This window comes from Alternaria infectoria (assembly GCF_024043175.1).
Source record: "Alternaria infectoria strain BMP 0036 chromosome Unknown scaffold_6, whole genome shotgun sequence".
NCBI classification, from domain to species: domain Eukaryota; kingdom Fungi; phylum Ascomycota; class Dothideomycetes; order Pleosporales; family Pleosporaceae; genus Alternaria; species Alternaria infectoria.
The window spans coordinates 18,695-41,485 of record NW_026250695.1 but is presented as its reverse complement, the minus strand read 5'-3'; the positions used below and the strand labels follow the sequence as shown (position 1 = coordinate 41,485).

Here is a 22,791-nt window from a genome sequence, read left to right as displayed (position 1 = left end):
TGACGTAGGTAGCTGCGTTTCGCAACCGCGAGGGCTGAGCAGCGACGACCATGGAAGACGACTTTGTCCTCACGCATCCATGCATCCTCTACGCAACTGGGCACGCTCTCTCTCGCGCTATTACATCAGATCACAAGGTAATACTGTCAACCCAGGATACGCGTGCTCACACAGCCACGAGGAAGGCGCATGTGCAAGTGGGGCTGCTATTCGCGCCCGGCTGTTATCGATTACGCACCTTGTTTGGGCTGAAGAGCGAAAATGTTCTTGGGTCTTGAGTGACGCCGACACTGAATTTGCTATATGATACAAGAATGCGCATGCCGTCGTGTGCTCGCATAACCAAGCATCCAGTACGCCGCCAGATCGGCTTCCACAAAAGCCTCTATGACTATACAATGGCAGTGAAGAAGCGTCGCGACGCAGCCCTATGCTCCTCCAGCGCGCCACACAATGCTAGACCTTGCCTTGGATGCCCAATACTGCCATGGTCGCTACTCTCCGCGACACTGCGTGTATATCGTTCCGTGGGTAGTGCGCATATCGCGGAATCAGAGGGCTCTCGTAATGGTTCAAAAGAAGATCAGTCAAATAGTCGTCTCTCTGTTATATGGCCGTTGATGAGTTGGTGCTCCTCCGAATGAAGAAAGCCTTGGCCATCTCGTATGCGGACCTATGCAGTGTCAGATCAATACCGGTTGCGGTGTCCAAGCTCAAAACTTACCAGCAAATTGCCGTGCTTGGCATGGTGGTGATGATTCGGGGTTTCAGACCACGGAAGTATCCCCTGTATCCTTCCCTTTGATGGATAATTTTGGCTGCCTGGATTAGGCCGGAGACGTTCTTCAATTCTGCGTCTCGAGCATTGCCGCGTGTTTGTAATAGCGTCTTGATGACATCGAGGGGAGTTGTGAGCCCCGCTGCAAATCCTCCGGCGATACCTCCGGCGAAGCAGTGCGTATAGGGGTCGTAGCGGCCGGTCGGGTTCATGACCTTGGACATCGATTCGTAGGCCATGAATTGGAGTGCGGTAAATGGCACCGTCATACACAGTGTAGTGGGGTATGAGACGTAGAATGCGCCCACGCCCTCAGTGCGGAGAACCTCTCGGGCGCATTGGGGGACGGACTTGTAGATGGAACCGTGCATTTGCATGCGTTGTTTTATGACTGCGAGATTCAGTAGGCGCGGAGCGAGGTCGTGGTGCGCGTCTTACCGTCAAAGGGATTCATCAGCGCATCGCTGGAGATGGTGGCCGCGGCACCGCTAGCAGCTGTTGGTGGTCAGTAGCTGCTCCCGCATTGGTGTGGTCGTGGTATTGCGCACCTGCCGCGAGGGGATGATGCTCGTGGCTCTCTCCCTCATTGCCGCCGAGGGCGTGCTTTGTAGCTTCATAGGATGCAAAATAGACGGCATGCGCGGGACCTGCATTCTGTCAGTTCTCCTTGCCGGTCTTGCTCGCCTGAAACAACCCACCTGCGCCCATTACCACGCTCGAAAGTCCCCTCCACAGTGACCAGAAGCCCTCCGCCCTAGATATAGTGACCATGGCGTTCGAGATACCGCTGTACATGGCGCTCGGCGACGGGTTGACGATCTGCATGCGGGTCTGTCCGGAGTCAGCGCGCTGTCGGCAGTGCATGGAGAGCTTGGTGGGAAGCTGCGTACCTTGAGCAAGTCGACGGGGTACATCACCGAGTGTTCCTATCATCGGGTCAGTCGGGATATATACACGGCGGCGACCTCGGAGACGTACCGCAACACCTGCGAATGCGCCCGCAAGCATGTTGGCGGTGAGGGAGAAGTTGGGCGGGAGCGCTTCATAACTGGCGCGCAAGTCAGCGACGGGTGTCTCTCATGTGCGGCGGTGCAATGGAGCTGTACTCGTGTTCTTCTTCGATAGGAACTGATGGCCGATCATTGGGGGCCATAAGTCGGCCGGCTACTGGCGCCGCGGATTCCAGGTTTGCGACTTGAGAGGGTTTTTGTTTTTGGGGTGGACGTAGAGCCTCCGCGCGTCGATGCAGAGGGGCGACTGTGGTGAGTGGGCAATTGTCTGAAATTGAAGTTGTTACTTTTGTTTGCAACTAACGGAAGCGCGAGATGACTTCAGCCGAACGCCGAGACGTCAGACCTAAATTCCGCCCGCGACTAGGTACTCTCGCTGAGTCGCTGCTATCTGCCCTTTACGTACCCATGCCTCCACCAGCGATGCCGGAGCTTCCATGGCAAACCTGCGCATGCGCATGCCACTTCGTCTGCCAGCGAAGTTTTCATCCTGAGGCTGTTTGCCATGGCGGACGGCGCATTTTCGCGACGCCCTACCCAAATGCCCCGTAAATCGGTGACAGGTGCCCGCGGAGATCAAGTACATCATCAACGCGATAGCTAGACTCGGCCAAGGTGCCTCGGATGTGGGAGGGGGAAGGTGCTTGGTATATCTTATCTGATCATCTCCGCCCGCACCTCGAGCCCGCCACACACGTCTGGTCCGCTGCCACTCGTCTACACGTTGTTCGCAAAGCTTGAATTTGCTCACGATACCCCGCAAAGTCGGCAAGTCTCGATTAGCGCATCCAGACTCGCATGCTGAATAATGTCCGATCTTGGGATGGTTTGCACAGTGCATGCCCGAGCTTCACCTGCAAAGCTCGCTAGGTGCACTGAGCACAGTGTTTGATAACAAATGGACAACCAGCGAACTTTCGTCTCCACTCCGCCTCGCAAGCTGAATAATAGGGCAAGTCTACACACGGAAGTTTGGACACCCGGAGCTATTTCTCGTAGATAGCTCACGGTGCCTTGGTCCGAGGCTATCCCATGCAGATTCGAGCAGAATGAGCAGCTATCGTACAGCCGGCAGCTGATCGTACAAGTACAATGAACGCGCGGTCTTCATGTGCTGCAACAAGCAATGCTATCCAGCCCCTCTGCCATGCCACGTTACGAGATGCCACGTCCGTGACCAGCTGGCGATGCCGTGATCCGGGATACCGGAGGTCCTTATATCTTGTTTGCGCATCAACACTCGCACCGCTTGTACCACCGGGGAAAGCTGACTACGTCCCTGATGTTAGATACACCAGCGAGGTAGCACAGGAGTCGATCGAACCCTAGACCAAAGCCTCCATGCGGTACACTGCCGTATCGGCGGAGATCCACATACCACTGCAGGGAGCCGTCTGATGCGTCGGTAGTGCTATCCGGCGCTTGTTGAAGACCATGTTCGTCCATGGATTGCAAGAGTTCTGCTAGTCGATGTTCACGCATAGAGCCCCCGACCAGTTCACAGATCTCAGGTACAAGGAGATCGAAGCATGCGACGGTCGAGGTGGCCGGGTTGTCAGCTGTCGGGTCATTTGACGGCGCCATGTAAAAAGGCTTGATGTTACGTGGGTAATCAGTGATGAATACGGGTCCACCGCGTCCCAAGCTCTCAGCCAAGAATCGTTCGTGCTCGGTCTGGAGACCATCTTCATGACCAGGTGCATACTCAAAATCCGCCTTGCCCTGAGCCACTGCGTCTTTAAGGTGCTGTATTGCGGCCGCATAGGTGGTTCGAGGCCATGGCCCCGCTACCAGCCCTTGCCACCGTTGTGCGAGGACAGTGTGCGACACGGATGTGCTCTCTTGGTCCTGGTCTCGTGCTCGTGCCTCGAGAAGTTCTTGACCTACAACCGACTCTTGTAATTTCAACGCAACGGAACGCAGCATATTTTCCACAACATCCATGACGACATTCACATCCTCTGTGAAAGCTAATTCTGCTTCCAGCATGTAGAACTCGCTAAGATGACGGGCTGTATCACTCTTCTCGGCTCGGAATGTTGGAGACAAGGCCCAGACCTTGTTTACTGACTGAGCTAAAGCCTCTAGGTGAAGCTGACTGGAGACCGTCAGATACTTGGGGGAACCGAAAAACATGTCTTCTTGCTTTTTGACCTGATTCGAAGAGCTTTTGTCTGCTGAAGAAGGTGCTCCAGGCGCCACAGTGAACACCTCTCCTGCGCCCTCGCAATCGGAGGAGGTGATGATTGGTGGATGGCACTGAATGAAGTCATGTTCCGCAAAGTAGTTGGTCACTTGTGCAGTGACTAGCGATCTCAGCCGCAAGAGAAGCGAGTTAATTGGTAGTCGACTTCGGAGATGTGGGAGTGTGCGCAAAAATTCGGGCGTTTGGTATTTCTTCTGGATTGGGTAGGTCTGGAATTAAGATTCAGATCAGACATCGGGCAGGACTCCGAGGCTCACTCATGTTGACTTACTGTGGCATCATTCTCTCCCAATATTCGCACGTGGTTGACTTGAAGTTCATGGGATTGGCCTTGGCCTGGTGAGGGTGTCCACTTTCCCGTGACTGTCACTGCAGTGCCCGTGGAGAGTCTGATAGTACAGCATGTCAGTACTTACAGAGTGTTCTAAAGGGAGCTACTGACCCTTCTGCTAGTTGAGGAGGCAGGACGGCCTGGACTGTTTGCAAAGTCGAGCCGTCGCCTATAGCAGCGAATGCGATGCGTTTTTGCTTGCGCACCGTCCGTACATAGCCGTTTATCGTTAGTGCCTCGTTGTCCTGTGCACTCTGCTGAGACGAACTGGCCGATTGAGTTGGCCTTAGCAGCTCAGCAATAGTGTTTGGACAGAAGGTGGAACTGCAGCGGGGACGGCATAGTGATAGTGCATGTGCGCAAGGTAGAGCGGTTCCCCGGTTTCGGAATAGGTGCTGGGGACGGACAACGCTCCTCCGAACAGGCAGGAGCCAATTCATTTACGCGTCGGCAAATTTCGATCGGCCAGGAGCTGCGCAGTGTAGCGTAGAAACAGCACTCTCTATCACACGTGCGGGTTGATGTCTGCGAAACCTTGGGAAAAAAACGAAGAACGCTTGGACCCCACGCTAGGATCGCGAAGGCCTCGCCCGTGCCGTTCCTGTGGCTCGTTGATCTCGACTGTAACACTTCAGCCATGGCTGAAACATCATGTGCTGCAAGGACCGACCATGTCCTTTCACGAGATTTGAGGCCCATGAGCATAGCGCCGATGGCCTTAGGAGCCTGTGGTCTTGGTGACCTTCTTGGTCGTTCCCTTGACCATCATTGGGTGGGTCAGCTTCCTCCTCCCCTCCACCGCCAGTAAGCACACCAAGACACAAACGCCACGCCCCACCAAGCTCGATGGCCGTTTGTACAACCTTTACCGTCTGCCAGGATACTTCCAGGCAAGGACCCGTCATCAAAGTGGCGGAAATGCTCGCTAGATGGACGTTTTCGTGCCACCTCCGCTGGCGGTGAGGAAGACGCCTCGTAGAACGCCATGCATTCCAGCAGAGTACCATTACCCTGCATCCGGATCTTAGTGCCGACGCTATTACTGCGACGCTATATCGTGCAGGATCTTGGTTAGCAGCTGTCATCATCGGCTTGCTCAACGCCGCCAGATCTTTCTAAACCGCTTTTAAATATTTGCAGATCGCTTCAAGGCCTGGACGATCGATCCAGCCACACATCCCTGCTCCAACACACTAGGAACCCGACACGGCACTTGGTGGCTTAAGGTGCCTGGCAGCTATGTGGGTGCACGGCATGGCCCCCAGGACCAGGATGAACTTTTGCAATCACAAGGCGCGGCTGCTACCGGCCATTCGACATCTGTGTCTTCCCTAGACTGCTCGGGCACACGACTCATGGCTCCATCTTTCCTGCAGGTCTGCGCTACGGCTGGTGTAGATGCTACCCGCGATGACTGCATGCACAGGGGAAGGCTTGATTCCCGCAGTGGACTACCGTTTTGGTAGCTGGCGCAGTGGAAATACGCCAGCTTAGTCTCCGGGGTCCATCTGGAACCATTATTTAGCTGCGTTATCACACGCCCTTGAGTAGCTGCTCAAGTGATATACTACCCTCTCGCCCGTTGGGTCACAGACTCGCTTTCGTTACTGTCAACCCTCGTTCCTCTCACGCTGTTCCACACTGCAGTCAACTACACCTTCATCATACGTCCATTCACACAAGCAGTCCACAGGAACCCCCTCACAGTACTTTACTACCATGCCGCCATCAAGACCAAAGCCGTCAGAAATAGCAGCCGAAGCAAAACGCGTATGGATGCCGCATATCTGGAAGCATTACATCCGAGACTCCAAAACCTCATACCTGTACCCAGACTCCTCGCAAATAAGGATCAACGTGGACAAGCGATCATCACAACGCACGAGAGTAGCAGTCATGGAAGGCGACCCCGTGAACTACGCTTTGGGCTGGTACCAAAGTGCTGTCAACGCAGACCCAGAGTGCAAGCGGATACCAGTGATCAACGTAGCAAACGAGAAGCGCGCTGGAGGTGACTGGGAATCTGGGCTCATGGCACCAGAGGAATGCTTCGCGCGGAGAAGCAACCTCGTGCATGCCCTGACAATGCCCTGGAACGCGCAATTGGGCCGAGAAGAAAACTATTACCCAATACCACAGACAGGCGGCATCTACTCCCCTGAAGTCTGTACGTTGGCATGCTAGTAACGATCGTCACGAGGCACAAGTCACTAACGGGCCGCAGTTGTTTTCCGGGCAGGCCCAGATCAAGACTATGCAACTTTCACAGACATAGCGTCCTTACCTGTAATATCCGTTGCACCCGTGCGGCGTCCCAAGCTTGACGAGAGCGGCTGCAAGTATTCGTTTGCACAAGAGAAGGAGCTCATGAAGGAGAAAATGCGGGCAGTACTGCGAATCGCTTCCTACTGCGGGCACAGGAACTTGGTATTGGGCGCTTTTGGACTAGGGCCTATATTCCGAAACCCGGCACAGGAGGTAGCCCGAATGTGGAGGAAACTACTCTTCGAAGAGGAGGAGTTCCATGGCGCATTCCAGGATGTCGTGTTTGCCATCGACAGTAGTATGGTTGGGTCGCCGAGCAAAGGGTGCGCGTCCGATGTGGAGATTTTTAGGCGCGAGTTCGACCCTGCGACTATTTGGCCGACAAAGTGGTGACCAAGTGCCACTAGGACGACATCGAGGATGTAAGCACACGAACTTCAGTAACAAAATCTTCGGATCAGCATTGGGTAGCTTTTGGGTAGCATGGGACATGATCACGAAGCCTACGAACAAAAGCACACGAACCGAAACGCACACACACACGCACACGTACACACGGAGGCAGGATCCTTCGGCGACGCACCAACCCGATGGAGGGGTAGAATAAGCCACTTGACCCGGATGAAGTCATGGAAATGGTGGGGTGGGGGTCTTCTGTATGCATAGATAACCGAGAAAAAGCTCAGATCTCGCCGACCCGACGAGTCGAACCAGGTGGCGCGCTGCTGCTACTGCCGCTCGATTCTGCGGCTAAAACCTGCACGTCTTAGTAGCCAATCAGTATTAATCAACAATATTGGGTAACATGCTGTCTTGCGGCAAGACATTTGTCATGCTCCTTGCACTTTGCTGTTTTGGTGCGTGTAGGATTCCGGGCCCTGGAAAGTTGATTCCGATGCGCATGTTGAATCCGATGATTACTCTGATTAGGCTTTCGTGCTGATGAGGGGTTGCCAAACAGAGTTGAAGACTTCCATGTTCCCCCTCAACAATAGAGTTACCGCTGTCAGGCTGTCAGCAACAAAGACTCGGGCAAAAGGAAACTGCCGACAGGCAGCCACATGCCACATGCCCCTGGAGGTATGGTGACCAACAAAAGGTCACCGCCCTTGGCATCAGGGCCAAGACGCGGCCTGACCTACAGAACTCACGCTACGATGCTGCATGGAAACAACTCCCGCGCCTACTCCTAGGCCTGCATTGACAAGCTAAACACCGCTGATCCCCGATTCGTCCTTGCGTCTATGCGACGAACCCATCATGCAAGGAGTACACTTGACAGGCGCGGCTCGACACTCTATGGCTAGGCTACATCGGTGAGCGTTCCCAAGCTCCGGTGACGACATTATGCGAGTCTAGTCACAGTTCGAGTAAGGTAGTGTGTTGGATATTTGGGCCGGGCTACAGGACCGCGCGCTGAGGGTGGGAGGTTCATGCACTTCCATTTGATCTGAGGGTCTAAGGTAAACGCGATGCCTTGCATTTGAGTGCATAGAGAGTGTGTGGGTGCTATGCCCCATCGTGTGAGAAGTCTAGAACGGCAGGGAAGCCGAGCTGCGTGATAGCTGCAAACGCTTTTTGGGAGCGCTTTGAGAGTAGTATACATATTGTACATTGGTCATGAGCGGCATTATTAGGGCTGTTCAGCCATCCTCCATCTATCTGTTCTGGCCCGGCAGTGGTAGTTGCGGGGCAGTGATTTCTCCACCTTGCATCTCGATCTTCTTGATCGTCTGTTCTCTTTGGTAGTTTACGACTCGTTGCTTCTTGAAGTATTCGACCTAGAGAATGTTAGCCTAGTATTCGGGTGTGTTCCTTGTCCAATCTGTAGTCCAAGAAGCCTGTAGTGCCATAGTCGCCGTTTCTGTCACGGGCATGGAAGTATGCTGCTGGCGATTGCGAGATTTGACGTACCCAGCTGTGTGCACAGTTCTTCTCAAACTCCTGATCGAATGACGAGCAGAAGCTGGCCGCCTTGTCCCTACCAGACTTTGTATTTATGCTATCCAGGACGTTGTTCTTGTCGAGACATTCGAAGAAAGCGTCGCGTGCAGCGTAACATTGTTTCCGGTTGGATCGCGATGGCGACTCGAATGCACCGCCTTCTGTCTTCTTGACGCCCGAGTCGTCCTTGGAGCTTGAGCCGAACCAACCCATGGCGGCGATTTTCGAGCTTGCGGAGGAGATGCGGAGGTGGAGGCGACGGTCGAAACTGGCGCGGGTGTCAGTCGCAAGGTGGGGTATTCGCAGGTAGACCGAATCGGGGTGATAACGTACGTCGGTAGTGTAAGTCTGGAGGTCGGATTTGTAGAGTTGATAGGGTTGTTGTCGATAGACGTTGGAGAGCGCAGCGATGTCGAATTCGTGCTTGGCAGACCCTAAGCTATGACATCGGCGCTGGCTGTCCACGTTTCGCCGAACCGTTAGGGAACCCATGAATCAACAGGCAACCTTGCAACTACAACAGCCAAATCGACAACTCCCCTTATGCTCGGGTTATAGCGCATCGCCCGCGTATTGATGCCACGCCGACGCCGCCCTCCACGACCCGGCGCACTTGCGGATCTGTCCCCAACCCGCATCCTCACGCAGATTGTACTCCTACAGGCTGCCTACTATGCATGCGCCGGCGTCCTCATCCTCTTCACCGCGCTGGTAGCGGGCAAGGAGGTCAGCACCGATCTCCTATTCAGCTGGCAAAGTCTACGCGGCGATACCACAATCGGATGGACGCTGGGTCTGGTCTGGGTGCTGAATAGTCTCACTTGGTAAGCACTCGATCGCGCTGGATAATCAGTCATACCATGGTCTAACACGCGGCAGTGCCATCTTCATACTTCTCCTTATCGCGCGCTCAAAACTCGTTCTCGACTTCGCCCTGACTGTCCACTTTATCCACCTGATCGTCACCTCCCTATATACGCACGCGATACCCACCCACATGTTCTGGTGGGCCCTCCAGATATGCAGCGCGACCATCATGACTTCGCTGGGCGTGTGGGCATGCCAGTGGCGCGAACTGAAGCCAATCAATTTCGGTAGCAAGCCGCCTGCGCGATCACAACCAGCTACAGAGGACGAAGGTGGAGAATCTAGAGGGCGAGGGAGGGGCAGAGGGAGAGACGGTGCTGGTGAATACGAGATGGTGGGGATGAATGAGGGGGATAATAACGTTTGATCAGATTTCAGACCTGCATAATTGGCGTTTGGGTTGGGTTCACTTGGATACATGCATGTGAGTGGAAGGAGGCTGTTGAGAGCCATCACATTATACCCTTAGAAAGCATGGAGCATATTACATTAAGATTCGTCTTCTACTTTCCCATGTCTTTAATCTCGGACGCACCATAGTGTCATCGACACTCGTAACTTTCTATTTCTCTACCTGCGAGAAACCATCTGGAGCCACTGCTTTCGAACTCGACAACTCCATCTCTTACTGCAAACCATGGTAATGCCTTTGGTTCCATACTGACATCTAATGCTTCTCTTTCCTCGGTGCTGATATTCGGCGTGACTCTGCATATAATTCTTTCCAGTCTTGCGCGTGATACTGACCGGCCTTGTTCGGTGGCTTCCATCACTTGTACAACGCTTGGTCGATCCGGTAAGACTTTACCTAGTCAGGCTGTCAGCAACGGTCGGATTGAAGCCTGGTACATGTGACATACCTGGGTAGACCCTCGTTCGTAATGGTATTTTAACCTGATGCACCTCATTGCTTCCACTTTCCTTGAATGCTAAGACGACGTCGGTACTTTGCGATTGGTTAAGTTCGTGTTCTTGGAGGAGAGGTAGCTGAGTGTCATGCTTTGGTATGCTGAGAGCGGGAACGGCCAGGCACAGCGACAGACTGTAAAAGAAGTGTCTTAGTAGCATAGTTTCTGCGAAGGAGGAAGGAGATGCGATAAGGTGTATGGTGTTTTGGAGTAGATGCTTCAATATGAGTTGGCGCAGGTGCTGAGCCCGTCCAAGAGGGTAACTACGGTAGCGAGTTCTGGAAGTGCACCGGCAGACCCTTCCTAGGTTGTCAAGAATTGGATCCTGTTCTATATAAATACGGTAGCATATTGGCTGAAACAATTATAAAGAACTGCCACCTACTAAGCTAGCTGCCGGGAGAACGGCTCGGGCTGCCCAAGCAGCAGGCTAGCAGCGTTGACACCACCTAAGTAATTTCCTTGCGCTGGGCCTAGATCGTTGACGTTCTCTGCCACCACACGATACCCTTATAGCTGGACTTGCGCGATAAGAAAACTACCATCAGGAGGTTCGTATGGGAGCTTAACAGGTTGTTTGGGGAGAGACACCAGTTCCTGGTGAGCCTCGAATCGGAACGCGCGAGACGCGTGAAGCTCTAGCGCGAAGCACGTGCACCAGCCTTTGCAACAGTCACAATCCCTGTCTCGAAGCTTTCGACACCACCACCATTCTCTCGGTGCATACACCACAATGATCACTCACTAACACGTATGGACTAATGCAGGTACGATACGATCAAGCACACAATGAACCCCAATAATGGCTACTACGGGCAGTGGCCGCCAGGACAGCCACCGGATAATAGACGCTTCTTACCCGTTGCAGGTACTTTCGGAGAGGCTGCACCAAGCTTGATGCAACCACCTGCGCAGCATGGCAGACAACAATACCCCGTACATTTTCCACCAAACGCCGTGTTTCCTCAAGAGGTATACCCACATCCGCCTCCATTCCAGCCTTCACTTCACCATCAGCCGCCAGCCCGGAGTCCTTTCATACCTCTCATTCCACTCAGCGCTGTAGAGGATCTGGAGGAAGAGGAGCCTCCTCCTTTCACTAGTGGAGGGTTTCAGGACCCGTTCAATAGAGCCTATGCTACCAGTGGACCTGCAGTCTTTGAAGGATTCATCCCAGCCAACCCGGGGCAAGAGGACGATGATGACTATACCAACGCGACCAGATTTCGTGATTCGCGATATGACCGCGACTTTGATAGTTCGGATTCCGATCAAGATGACTTTCGGCTGACCATGGAGGAAGAGGAGGAACTACAACGAATCGAGAACAAAGATGATTCAGAAGTAGACGCAGACTACGAATCGGAAGATGCACAGGAAGATGAAGGCGATCCGGACGAAATGGAGCTAGGCGTCGAGTTTGATGATACTGAAGAGCGGACAAAGTACAAGAGAGGAAAGGGTAGAGGCAGAGGCACACTCAAGACTCCAGTCACCGCCAGTATCATACCAGCGTCTAGCACCAGAGGGCGAGGTAGTGGAAAACGAGGTCGTCCTTCGACTAGGGGTCGTGGCGGCAGAGGGGGCAATAATGGTGCCAGACCGACGCCGCGGAAAAAGAAGCGAGGCAAGCCCGGAAGAGAAAAGGGACCCAGAGGTCCTCGAGCCGTTGCCGACCCGGGTGCAGAATGGAAGGCACTGCAGAAGCAGGCCAACGCCAAGTTCATCGAAAAGGACTACGAAGCTGCCCTTGCATTTGCTCAGCAAGCTATTCAACTCAATCCCGAGATCTTCGATGCTTACAACATTGCATCCGAGATCTATACCGAGATGGGTCGAGAAGAGGACTCATTGGCTGTACTCCTGGCTGGCGCGCCAACTAAACGTGATCCTGGTCTTTGGCAGTATATCATCGAGCGCATAGAACGATTGGATCCAGAGAAGCATCCCCAGTTTACAGATGAGAACAAGTCGGCTGCCATTCTTCCATGTTTGAACGAGATTATTTTGCTCAACAACGACTACGAAGCTCGAAGTCGCAAGCTTGAAATTGAGGCGCAATTAGGCCGCTCATCAAAGTGCGTCGCACTCGGTCTCAAGATGCTCAAAACACTCAAGGAACAAGGAGAAGATCCGGATGTCAGTGTATTGAAGATCATGGCAATGATGGGTACTGCCTCTGCGAAACAGACTAGGATACACCTTAACAAGTTACTGAACAGCTTTGAGGAGGCCATTGACGTTTTCACACAGCCTGACCGGGATCCAGTCGAGAATGAACTCGATTGGGAGCTAATCAACATTTATCTCGATCTTTTAGATCGAGCTGGTAGCTATGGCGCTGGTGTTACGCGACTCAAAGAGCTTGCCCGGTGGAAGCAGGGTCGGCGTTCGGAGACATTCTGGGACGAGCTGAAAGACGATCGCGAGTTCGATGTCGAAGATGAGCCAAGACGCGTTACTGTGCCCCAATTCGTCCGAGCATCGCAGGATGCAGCCTATGGCTCAACCCTGCCATTAGAGATTAGGGTGAAGCTAGGCCTGTTTCGCTTACGCAGGAGCAAGGATGACTTTGAAGAAGCGATGGTAAGTCGAATGACTGCGTCAAAAGCTACATTACTAACTACGACATAGCGTCATCTTGAGATGTTGGAGCCGGATAACCATGACCCTGATGCGCTGATTTGGGACTACGAAGACCTATTTCGTATCATTGGCGATGCTCTTCACGCCACCGGCCATGACGAACACGCGCTGCGATTCTACGAGCCATTATTCGACAAGAATTCGAATGAGTTCAACCTCCAAAGTTACATCGGCCTGCATACATGCTTGAAGAACCTAGAGAGGACCGAGAGGGCGGCAGAGGTGATTCCAATCCTGAAGAAGTGGCCGGCTGAGAACTATGACGATCTCGCTGTCCTTGCAAAGTTTTTTGAAGATCAAGGCATGTGGCAAGAAGCTGGGCAGCGCGCTGAGACCATCTATCGCGACAAGTACGGCCATAAGCTCAAAGCCCTCGGGTTTGAGGCATACGATGAGCTCAGAGTGTACTACTACAACCAGCGAAGGCAAGCTCGTGGTCGATATGGTGTTCGGAAAAGCACGGTCAGAAGGAATAGGAAGAGGATGCAGAAAGCAACAGGTCAGACAGGTGAAGAGGAGGATTCTGCAAACGAGAACGGCAATGTGGAGCTTCCCGCACTCATTGCCCCGACCGAGCGCCCCAAGAAGGGCTTCTTCCGAACGAAGAGAGCCAAGGCGCCCAAGGTTCAGGCGTTCCTTGATGTACGTGATGAAGACGCCGATACAGTTCCCGATACTGAACCAAAACGAACTACACTTGAAGGTACCGACGTGCCGTATCGAGCGATCAATAACAGACTGTTTCGCCATAAGCTCCAGAAACTGGCGACAGATCACGCCGAAGACCTCAAAGCCGCCCGAGCTCAGCACCGGGAGATCGTTTCTAGTTTCGAGCGACTGGAGGAGATATGGGAAATGGCAGAGGACGGGGACGAGGATGCTATACATGAAGTTCTTTCCATTACCCGGGAGCTCATCGAAGAGTTCTCCACATTTGATCTGTTCTACTCGAACCGGAAAGAAGATCTCATGACCTACTTCCGTCGCGTCACAGGTGGCGATCTCTGGAAGGAGTCTTCGCTGATGGTACTTGCCGTGGTAGCAAACAACGTTGAAGATGGAGAGACAGATCCCGAGCTACGCGAGCGACCAGATTCGGCTCCATCTGATTTCTGGGGTATTCATTTTGACAAATGGTGCGATGCATTCGGTCGCTATGCTATTCTACTCGCCAGTGAAGGAGATGAAGAGCAATGTTTCGCTACGCTCGACATCGCCACTCAGGCCAATGTCTTCCATCGCAACCAAAAATACCACCAACAACTACAGCTATGCCGCCTCACATGCGCTCTCGCAGCGGACAACTCGCGCCAAGCATCTGTAGCAACACGCTGGCTCCTCAAAGAATACCCATTCGGTACCGATCTCTTCCGCCTCTATGGCGCTGTCAACCGTCTATGTTCCTTCCCGGAGGGATTCGCAACAGGCCCGGCGTACAAAGTGCTCATGCGCTACATCAAGACTATGGACTACGCGCTTCTGACCCCAGCACAGCGCATTGCATATAACTTCCGCGACACAAAGGACAGCAAAGGAGGATTCAGAAACAATATCAACGTCGAAGACGTAGACAAGGTCAAAGATCACGATCCCGCGCTGTTTGCATTATACGGACATGTCTTGATGTGCGGTGGAAGCTACATGGCTGCACTCAACTACTACTTCCGCGCCTTTGCCATCACACCTGAAGATCCGGTATTGAATCTGAGTATTGGCGTGGCGTACATTCAACATGCGATGAAACGACTGTCTGAGAACCGACAGTACCAGATCCAACAGGGTCTGTCGTTCGTCTACAGATACTATGACATGCGCTCCAAAAGCTCTCATGCTATCCACCAGCAAGAGGCGGAGTTCAACGTCGGGAGGATGTGGCATGGGCTGGGTCTTGTCGCGCAGGCGCTTCCGGCGTATGAAAGGTGTTGCGCGCTTAGTGACAAGGTCAGACAGGAGGCAGAAGATCAGTGCCAGGATGAGAATTGGGGGTATGAGGACTTCGGCACGGATGCCGCCTTTGCGATGCAGAGCATCTATGCTATCACCGGTAACTTTGAAGGTGCTCTGGATGTTACGGAAAGGTTGCTCGTCATTGAGTAAACGGAAGCGTCCGTGCGGGCCTCAATGGTGGCCCTAAAACGTCCTTCATGCAAATGCCAATGATTCAAGTTGCTTTTACAAATACCCAAAATCTGAATTCAAACGCAGATCAACATGAGCGTGCCCCCCACATAATAGTTATTATCAATGCTCCTCCACATTCCGACTACGATTTCCTCCCTCCACCGACCGTGCATCAAACAGGGCCGAAGAATGTGATCCAACATGCATGTTCGATTCTGCAAGGGCGGCCAAAACGCGTAAAAACAACGACAAGAGAAAAGAACACCCAGACAGAAAGAAGCGCCTGCATCGCTTATCGACCCGAAGCCGCAGGCCGTGTATACAAGCTAATGCACCTTCCAAACTGCAAACTTCCACCGCAACCTGCATACATATACTGCGCCTCGTACCCGCATCCGCGTCGTCCCTCACACCATGTCATCTCATGCCATTCTCTATGGCGGAAGGCACGCGGCAAGCCCAAAGGCGTTTTTAGCCGGACACACCCCAGGCAGACAGGGGACCTTGCAGCAGCAGAAGCAGCAGCACCTTCCCCATTTCGTGGCACACGACACGTGGAATTGCCAGGGCTCCCAGAATCATCCGATCATGTCACAATCGTGCGTTTGCGTTGAGTAATCACAACATCTGGTTATCACCTGGGCATCGTCATGGCCCGATTTGTTTCGGAGTGGCTGCACCGCGTACCGTACGATTTTCATTTTTCTGCAGACGCCACGGGCGTTGCAAGAGGCGCAGATTACTGGTTTGGTTACACGACGACGCATCATGGCATGTTGGCAGACAAGACAGACACCGCTGGCATCTGTTTGTGTCATGGGCGATGTACGTGTGTAATATGTAATTTGTGGTGGGTAGTGAGGATCGGAAGTCTGTGTAGCAGTCGTACAGTCTCATCTACGATTTTACCCGTAGATCTCTGTGATACTAGAGGGGTTTTCTTAGGCGGTCTGCTGGTTGCACGTTGTACGGGGAGATCTGCTGGGAAACGGAGATAGGCGGGTGGGGCGACGAAGGATGGGTTGTGCTACTTGTGGGCAACGTCAAGATTGTGTGTGATGTGAGATGGGGGGAGTAGTTGAGGCGGTGAGGCGGAAATTGTGCAATGGATGAACGACCGGAACTTGACGCTGAACAAGACGGCATGGGTAGGATTCTATGTAGATCTCTGTGAGGATGTCACAAGCGTACCGGAGATAGTCTATTTCCTGATACCCCAGACATCTCCGCCCATTGCCACGACCTTGCCATCTGCCTCCAAATCGCCTAGTAGCTGCTTCACTTCTTCGGCTCCGAATGGGAATCCGCCTTGAACCATCATACGCATCATCATGGTGATGCGGCCCGCATTCATGTTACCCTGATTTGCCATCATGCCCAGTATGAAAGCCGTGTAGACATCCTTCTTCTCATACAGCATCTCACTCTGAGACTTGACAGTGTTGTTGGTGGCGTTGGCTTGGATGGTAGCTAGTTCTTCTGCTGCAGCCGCTGCATCGGCATCGTGAGCACCAGTTTTAGACGTCGGTTTGGGGAGAGACTCGATGATAGAGTAGGTAGATGGCGCGTGGAAGCGGAGTACAGACTTTCCAACCCAGAAAGCAAGGGCTTGGGTGACGAGACTCTCCTCCATTTCTAGCATCTCTTCTAGCTGAGCTACAGTGCGTGTGATGCCTTCGCCGCCCTTGTCTGAGTGTTTTGCTTCCTCATCGGGTTGAGGTTGGAATGCGTAGATCACACTGACTTGCCAGGGTGTGAGGTGGTCGAAGTCCTCTGTGCGGTCATCGAAGGTGAGGGTTATAGAGCCGTCGCCCAGGGCATTCATCCATCGCAATTTACGCATGCCTTTGATACGCTCGAAACGCGACTCGTACTCTTTTTGCAACGCATCGATCTGTGCGGGTACGCGGAAAGTGTCGTCGCGAAGTTGTGGCCAGAAGAACGATGATAGGATCTGTGCGTTAAGCGTAGGGCCAGGAGGTGTTGCAGCGTTGGATGCAGAAGGAGTGATATTTCGAGTCGAACGTCCAGGTCTCCGAGGTTGTGGTGTGCGTGGCTGTCGGCCGTCTGGTGTCTGAGGCTCTCTGCTACGGTGGTCTGGCGTAACAAGTGATGTCGCTGCTGGTACGCTGATTGTTGTGCGGATGGTGCCGTTGATACGCTTCGATTCCAAGACATCTCGTAACATGACCTCGCAAGCTTGTAGCTTGTCGTCACCCAAGCGGACTTTGATGAGCTCCAACAGTCGAATCTCTTTCTCATATTCTGGATCTTGACATCTAAGCAAGTGATCACCATATATGTTCTTCAGCTCGTTGATAAAGTCCTCTCGCTCCCAGAGTGTTAAGAGGAACCATATCACGTCTTCAACTTTTGACTTTTTGTAGTCTGGTGAGGCGTCTTGTGGTAGAGGCTGCCAATTCATGTCGTTCCAGTTGAGTTCCTCATCAGTATCTTGCCCGTAGTTTGCAAACGGCTTCACCATCTCGCTGGCAATCTCGTACGAGAGCTCGCTGTTAGATGAGAATTTACTACCAGTTTCGTCGGTCAGGTCAGTGAGCAGACTTGATATTATGATGCGCGCTGTGTCTTCTCGCTCCTTCAGGTACCGTCTGATTGGTCTAGCTACACGCTCAAGCAGCACTCCCTTAGGCTCAAGCTCGTGGAAGGAGCGAATGATGGAGATGTAGACGTTCAGTATATAAGTCGTGGTAGCTCCAGGATGTAACAGGCGTCTCGCTATTTGCTGAGAAAAGCTCGAGGTGAGATGTTGCTTCGCGTTTGAAACCCGCAGATACTCTTTGATGTCCAGGATGGCGCCCATACTTTTATCCCAGTGTATGACAAAATCGAACAAGTTGTCAACTCTCGCCCGACCAAGCCTAGCTAGAGCCATCTCTTGCCATGAAGCCAATTCGGTCGGCAGAATGCTACTCTGCTCGCACCGCAGACATTCTAGTACCAATTCGACGAGTGGACAGAAGCCATCCTGAATCCACAGTCTCAACTGCGGCACAACTGACTTCTTGGAATACCAGTCTACCTTCAAGTAGTGGCTTGTGATGAAAGAGTCGAGCAGCTTGTTCATGGCGTGTGCGAAGGCCTCCTGCGCACTGCCACCACCGAGTCCAACGCGCTCTAGGCTTTGTAGCAAGGTGATCATTCGCTTTCTGCACTCCTGCGTCTTCTCGGGCGAAGCACTCGGCTGCATGCCATCGTGTCGGGTATAAATGCGGAACAAGCGACATCCAGCGTCGTACAAGACATAGCTCAACGTCTTCCCATATCGCTGCAGCGGCAGACAATGCGCAAAGACAGCCTGTATATTCCGGCGAAACTTCCAATCTGCTGCACTCGCAGTATCTGAGTCGGCGATCTGTGTAGGTCTGCTCGGTCGAAGGGTCGCGTTACTGGCGTTCTGCTGTAAGAGAGGCAGTAGGTGGTCGGTGAAGGGCTGGAGGTATACGTTCTGCACCTGCTCGAGGATACGCTGCGTTTCATCGAGAATCTCCCAGGCTCGCTGGAGCTCAACTTCATCCCCCCACAACTCTTCTAGACCGGGTCGGACATGGTTCGCAAAGTGCAGCCTGCACTCGTTTGTGTACCATTCGACCAGAGTCTCCTCCTTCTCATCGTCGCTCTTGCCTTCTCCATTCAAGAGAAAGTCGAGGGCTTCCTCAATCTCCCTGTTCTTCTGTGTCCTAGGCGCGAAGTTGATGTCTTTTGGCAAACTCAGGAATCGCGTCGCGCAACTCCATGCTATGTTGCGCTTGACTGCCCTGTGCTGTCCCTGCCCATGTGCTTGCGCTGGTGTTCGGCTCTCGGCGTTCCTCAGAGCGTACGGGCTACCGAACGAGGTCCCAGGCGCTGTATGCCCCAAATCTGGTGTCGCAATCGGCGTCGGTGTGCTGTGCGAGAAGGAGAGGACTGGAAAGACGGACGCGAAGACCAGGGTGGAATGGTCCATGGCGGACGGAGGTGCGACGGAGGCCCCACTATGCGATTGTTTGGGCTTGTGTTCGTGTACGTGGTAATATGAGAGACTTCATGGACGTGCGATCGATGTGCCATCTAACGACGGGTGTGCTGCTGCTACAAGTCTGCTCATCGTCGGGTCTTGGGGATTGTTGTCTGTTTGTTCGCGCAGCAGCGGTCGCGACCACCGCCCATCAAGCTCGGGCCAGCTCCAACGCGTATTCACGTGGGGTAGCCGCCATGTCAAAGTATGACGAAAAGCATTTGACCTTCACCGTTGTGCGCACATCTTGGTCAAATGATGATGTTTCTCAATGTCTAGTACTATATTGCCTGCAAATACATCGAGTCATGATTCGACATTGTGCAATACGAGAGCTTAGGTCTCGAGACTACATACCTGATGGAAAAAGTATCAAGGATATCTACCATGTACGCCTCCTGCACCGTCCCATTCCAAGCTCCGTCCCATGCGTACAGAAAATGCTGCAGTAATACTATAGAACACCATGCCCGTCGTATCAGTCACATTACATCAAGGCCTCAGCACGCCGTGCCGCCTCCTAAACGCCTCAACTCGTTCCTCGTAGAAGAGTATCTCTCGAACACGTAACTTTGGACCTTTTTGCGAGTCCTGCACAAACGATTCATCGTCGCTCTCAACGTCGACATCGTCACTTGCTTCGCTCTCGGTCTCATCACCACCGGGCGGCATAGCGCCATCGTCCATGTCATCGTCGTCTTCGTCTTCCGTAGCTTCGCTCTCGTCGTCGGATAACATCGGATCATGTGTAGCGTATGCAGATCCACTACCATCGGCATGCATGCCATCGTGTCGTAGGTCATAATTTGATGGTCGATTTTCCAGAATCTCAAAGCACTTGGTAGATAGGCCCATGTAGCAGAGCTCTATCTCCGGTCGCAAGTGCACAATATCGAGTATCTGGTATGCGAGTTCGCGTGGATCGATATTACTGCCATGGGCGTGATCGGCGATATAAGGGATATACAGGGAGCGAATATGAGGGATGTACGGGAGACGTTGGAGGAAGTGATGCTGTACAGACGTCAGTCACATTTCTTGAAATTGTGATGAGGCGCAACATACCCAGTCTTTGTAGTCGATGGACACTGCGAGTTCCCGCAAGCTGTTCATACGGCCGCTTGTTATGTATGTCAGGATCTCGCGGTTCAGCATCCACCGTCTCCACCTTGAACTATTGGTCGTGTGTCCGTCTGGGCTCTTCTCTCCACTGTCTATCATTAGCTTCTTCAAACTTCCTCGATGTCTCCGCAATGGCCCCTTGTAGATCGCATCTACTGTGACCGTAGACGAGTAAGAGCGGCCTTCTTGGAGAAAGAGCACTTCAAGACTATTCGGCGCCAGTGTCTCTTTGAGAAACGTGATCAGCGAAGGAGACACTGTATTAGTGTGTATTCGCTTGAGGTTGAGCTGGTATTCCGATCGAAGGGTGTAGGAGGCCTTGTACGCCTTGGATGAAGACGGTGAGCCAGGGTAGGGGGGACGAGGGGTGTATGTTCTCCGTAGTATTTTCCACAGTTGTTCGTGATTGCTGCAGTGAAGAAGAGTCAATGTCGATAGAATCGACCAATCGAAGGCTCTGCGAAGCACTGGGACGGAGAGAGGGACGCGTTCGAGCTCCAGTACTTCTAGTTTCAGTTTGCCAGTCAGCCGCGGCTCATCTTCTGAGCCAGAAGTCTCGTCACGAGATGGAGGTGTCTTTGCAGCGACTCTCTCCGTACCAGGAGCCTGCGCAGTCTGTCCAGCACTAAACGGCTGATTGTCATTGAAGAGACTAACGCCCTCTGTTATGGAGTTATCTTCCATCGGATTACCGAAATGATCCACATCCTGGTCCGGGTCGCGTTCTTGTAGTGAGAGCGAGGCTATGGAGGGCAGGGGCAAGGAGGCTGCCGATTTGGCGGGCGTTGCTTCTACTGATCGTTCTGTGACGCCGGTAGCGCCGGACTTCTGGGTTGGAGGTTCTTCCGAATGGCGCATGTTGTGTATGCGACCAACGAGAATGCCGAGAACGCCCCCTAGCCTTTTCTCTCCTATTGAACACGCGGCAGTCGATGTAGCGTTGTAGTCGACTTGTTGAAGACCTTCACCCTCCCAGACGGTCACCCAGTCCCGCTGTTGTGCATGGGCTGCGATACCGATCCGTAGTTCGCGTAGTTTCTTCTGGGATCTTGCGATCAAAATGCTCATCTCGTCGAGGTAAGGCAACTCGTCGATGTCCAAGACACTCAAACTCTTGAGCGCAGGTATGGCAGAAAAGGTAGGGTGTTCAACTCGATCTAGCGCAGACATGCTACTCGGTGCGTACGGGGGTACCACAACAACGGGGGCTTGGACGGTGCCAAGTCCACTCGGATGTGTAGCGTTCGGGGGTGGAGGGAGGTTTTGATTGTTGAGTATCATGGGTGGCGCGGGCGGCGGGATCGGCGCGTCGATTGTGTTGTCGTGCCATCGTATCCAGAGGCGGTCCAGACGGCATTCCTCACCGTCACTCCGGTGGGCGAGGCTCGACAGCGCAAGCCAGACATCGCGAAGCACACCCGTAGGCATATCCCACACGAACGTCTCCAGATTGATCATGCGCGCAATGGCAAGCGCCACCAAGGTCCCCAGCATCTTCCCGCCTTCCTTGGTGATCATGTATTCCTGAACCCATGCCTGCGGTCCATTGCCGAGAGAGAACTTCTTGGTAAACTGTCCGTAGTAGTTGCCAAACCGCCGCTGCGGAACAGGGTATGGGTTGGCGGCAGTCCTCAGCAGTGCGGTCGGCGTCTGTCCCTGCAGCCTCAGCCGGTTCTGGTGGGGGAAGCAGTCGTCGCCCATGACCAGCGTCGCGAGGCCATAGGTGAGAGCATCGACGCCAGCGCGAGGCTCGTTGTGGGTGCTCTCGTCAGGCCACACAATGTCGAAGCGCGAGTATATGCATGGGATCGTGAGTCGATGGAGGGCCGAGTGACAGAGGCACAGCGAGGTGAGGTCGTTGGTGTGTGGGAGCTGTTGAGGTGCACGTCAGCATCGAGCCAGTGCCGTGCCGCATGACAGGGTGCAGCGCATAAGGCGCCCCTACTCACCTGGTGTATGATTTCCTTGAGGATGTCCATGGGCAGATCCAGCAGCTTCAGCGGCCCCTTGGTCGCCTTCTCTTTCCCTTTGGGTTCCATGGCCTGCTCAGCTGATCCCGTCGCATTCACCACACTCGGCGCCGGGGCACTCGTCCGCGCACCCTCGGCGTGTCCCTGCATGTCGCCCGTCTGCGCGTCGTCCTGCGCGGGCGAGAAGGAGCGGGCGGCGTTTCTGTCGGAAGGTTGCGGCGACGCAGTGGTTGGAGTGCCGGGTGTTGAGAGTGGGGAGTCGGCCATGGTGGTGCGTCGACGGCGAGTCGGTGGGGGGCATATAGGCTCCCGGAGGAGGGTAGGAAGCCAGGTGCAGAGACAGCACGGAAATCTGCTTCTCACATGGGCCCAAGGTTTGCCAGCAAGTCGAGAGGTGGGAGAGTTGTATCAGACCCGTCCATCGACGTGGTTGGCCAAGAGACCCTGGATCCCGGTGCACATCCGCCTTACCTTTTGCATACCCACTCCGTTCCCTGTACAACCCGCTACGGCCGCTTACGCCGCAACTCGCGACTACGCTTTGCGCGGCAAATGTCACGGCCACATTACGTGAGCTCTTCTTGAACACAACGCGAATTGAATTT

General features: G+C 53.6%; 8 protein-coding genes across 8 annotated transcripts; 3 read left to right on the top strand and 5 right to left on the bottom strand.

The window, feature by feature from the left end:
- Nucleotides 1-606: 606 nt before the first annotated feature.
- On the bottom strand, nucleotides 607-1,149 carry J4E92_004299 (uncharacterized protein; the record flags this gene model as incomplete). Its single annotated transcript, XM_051495689.1, has 2 exons — nucleotides 607-673; nucleotides 725-1,149. The coding sequence occupies 2 exons, from the start codon at nucleotides 1,147-1,149 to the stop codon at nucleotides 607-609; spliced, it is 492 nt and encodes a 163-aa protein (XP_051353529.1).
- Nucleotides 1,150-3,021: 1,872 nt separating this feature from the next.
- Nucleotides 3,022-4,273, bottom strand: J4E92_004298 (uncharacterized protein; the record flags this gene model as incomplete). Its single annotated transcript, XM_051495688.1, has 2 exons — nucleotides 3,022-4,138; nucleotides 4,266-4,273. 2 exons carry the CDS (start codon nucleotides 4,271-4,273, stop codon nucleotides 3,022-3,024), a joined length of 1,125 nt encoding a protein of 374 aa, XP_051353528.1.
- A 1,771-nt stretch (nucleotides 4,274-6,044) lies between these two features.
- J4E92_004297 (uncharacterized protein) lies at nucleotides 6,045-6,983 on the top strand (the record flags this gene model as incomplete). Its single annotated transcript, XM_051495687.1, has 2 exons — nucleotides 6,045-6,492; nucleotides 6,550-6,983. 2 exons carry the CDS (start codon nucleotides 6,045-6,047, stop codon nucleotides 6,981-6,983), a joined length of 882 nt encoding a protein of 293 aa, XP_051353527.1.
- A 1,265-nt stretch (nucleotides 6,984-8,248) lies between these two features.
- On the bottom strand, nucleotides 8,249-8,747 carry J4E92_004296 (uncharacterized protein; the record flags this gene model as incomplete). The annotated part of the gene is made up of 2 exons (XM_051495686.1): nucleotides 8,249-8,371; nucleotides 8,505-8,747. The coding sequence occupies 2 exons, from the start codon at nucleotides 8,745-8,747 to the stop codon at nucleotides 8,249-8,251; spliced, it is 366 nt and encodes a 121-aa protein (XP_051353526.1).
- Nucleotides 8,748-9,110: 363 nt separating this feature from the next.
- J4E92_004295 (uncharacterized protein) lies at nucleotides 9,111-9,768 on the top strand (the record flags this gene model as incomplete). Its single annotated transcript, XM_051495685.1, has 2 exons — nucleotides 9,111-9,358; nucleotides 9,414-9,768. The coding sequence occupies 2 exons, from the start codon at nucleotides 9,111-9,113 to the stop codon at nucleotides 9,766-9,768; spliced, it is 603 nt and encodes a 200-aa protein (XP_051353525.1).
- Nucleotides 9,769-11,098: 1,330 nt separating this feature from the next.
- J4E92_004294 (uncharacterized protein) lies at nucleotides 11,099-15,052 on the top strand (the record flags this gene model as incomplete). Its single annotated transcript, XM_051495684.1, has 2 exons — nucleotides 11,099-12,895; nucleotides 12,944-15,052. The coding sequence occupies 2 exons, from the start codon at nucleotides 11,099-11,101 to the stop codon at nucleotides 15,050-15,052; spliced, it is 3,906 nt and encodes a 1,301-aa protein (XP_051353524.1).
- A 1,225-nt stretch (nucleotides 15,053-16,277) lies between these two features.
- Nucleotides 16,278-19,043, bottom strand: J4E92_004293 (uncharacterized protein; the record flags this gene model as incomplete). The annotated part of the gene is made up of 1 exon (XM_051495683.1): nucleotides 16,278-19,043. The coding sequence occupies one exon, from the start codon at nucleotides 19,041-19,043 to the stop codon at nucleotides 16,278-16,280; it is 2,766 nt and encodes a 921-aa protein (XP_051353523.1).
- A 543-nt stretch (nucleotides 19,044-19,586) lies between these two features.
- On the bottom strand, nucleotides 19,587-22,453 carry J4E92_004292 (uncharacterized protein; the record flags this gene model as incomplete). The annotated part of the gene is made up of 3 exons (XM_051495682.1): nucleotides 19,587-20,108; nucleotides 20,160-22,088; nucleotides 22,166-22,453. 3 exons carry the CDS (start codon nucleotides 22,451-22,453, stop codon nucleotides 19,587-19,589), a joined length of 2,739 nt encoding a protein of 912 aa, XP_051353522.1.
- Between the last annotated feature and the right edge of the window lie 338 nt (nucleotides 22,454-22,791).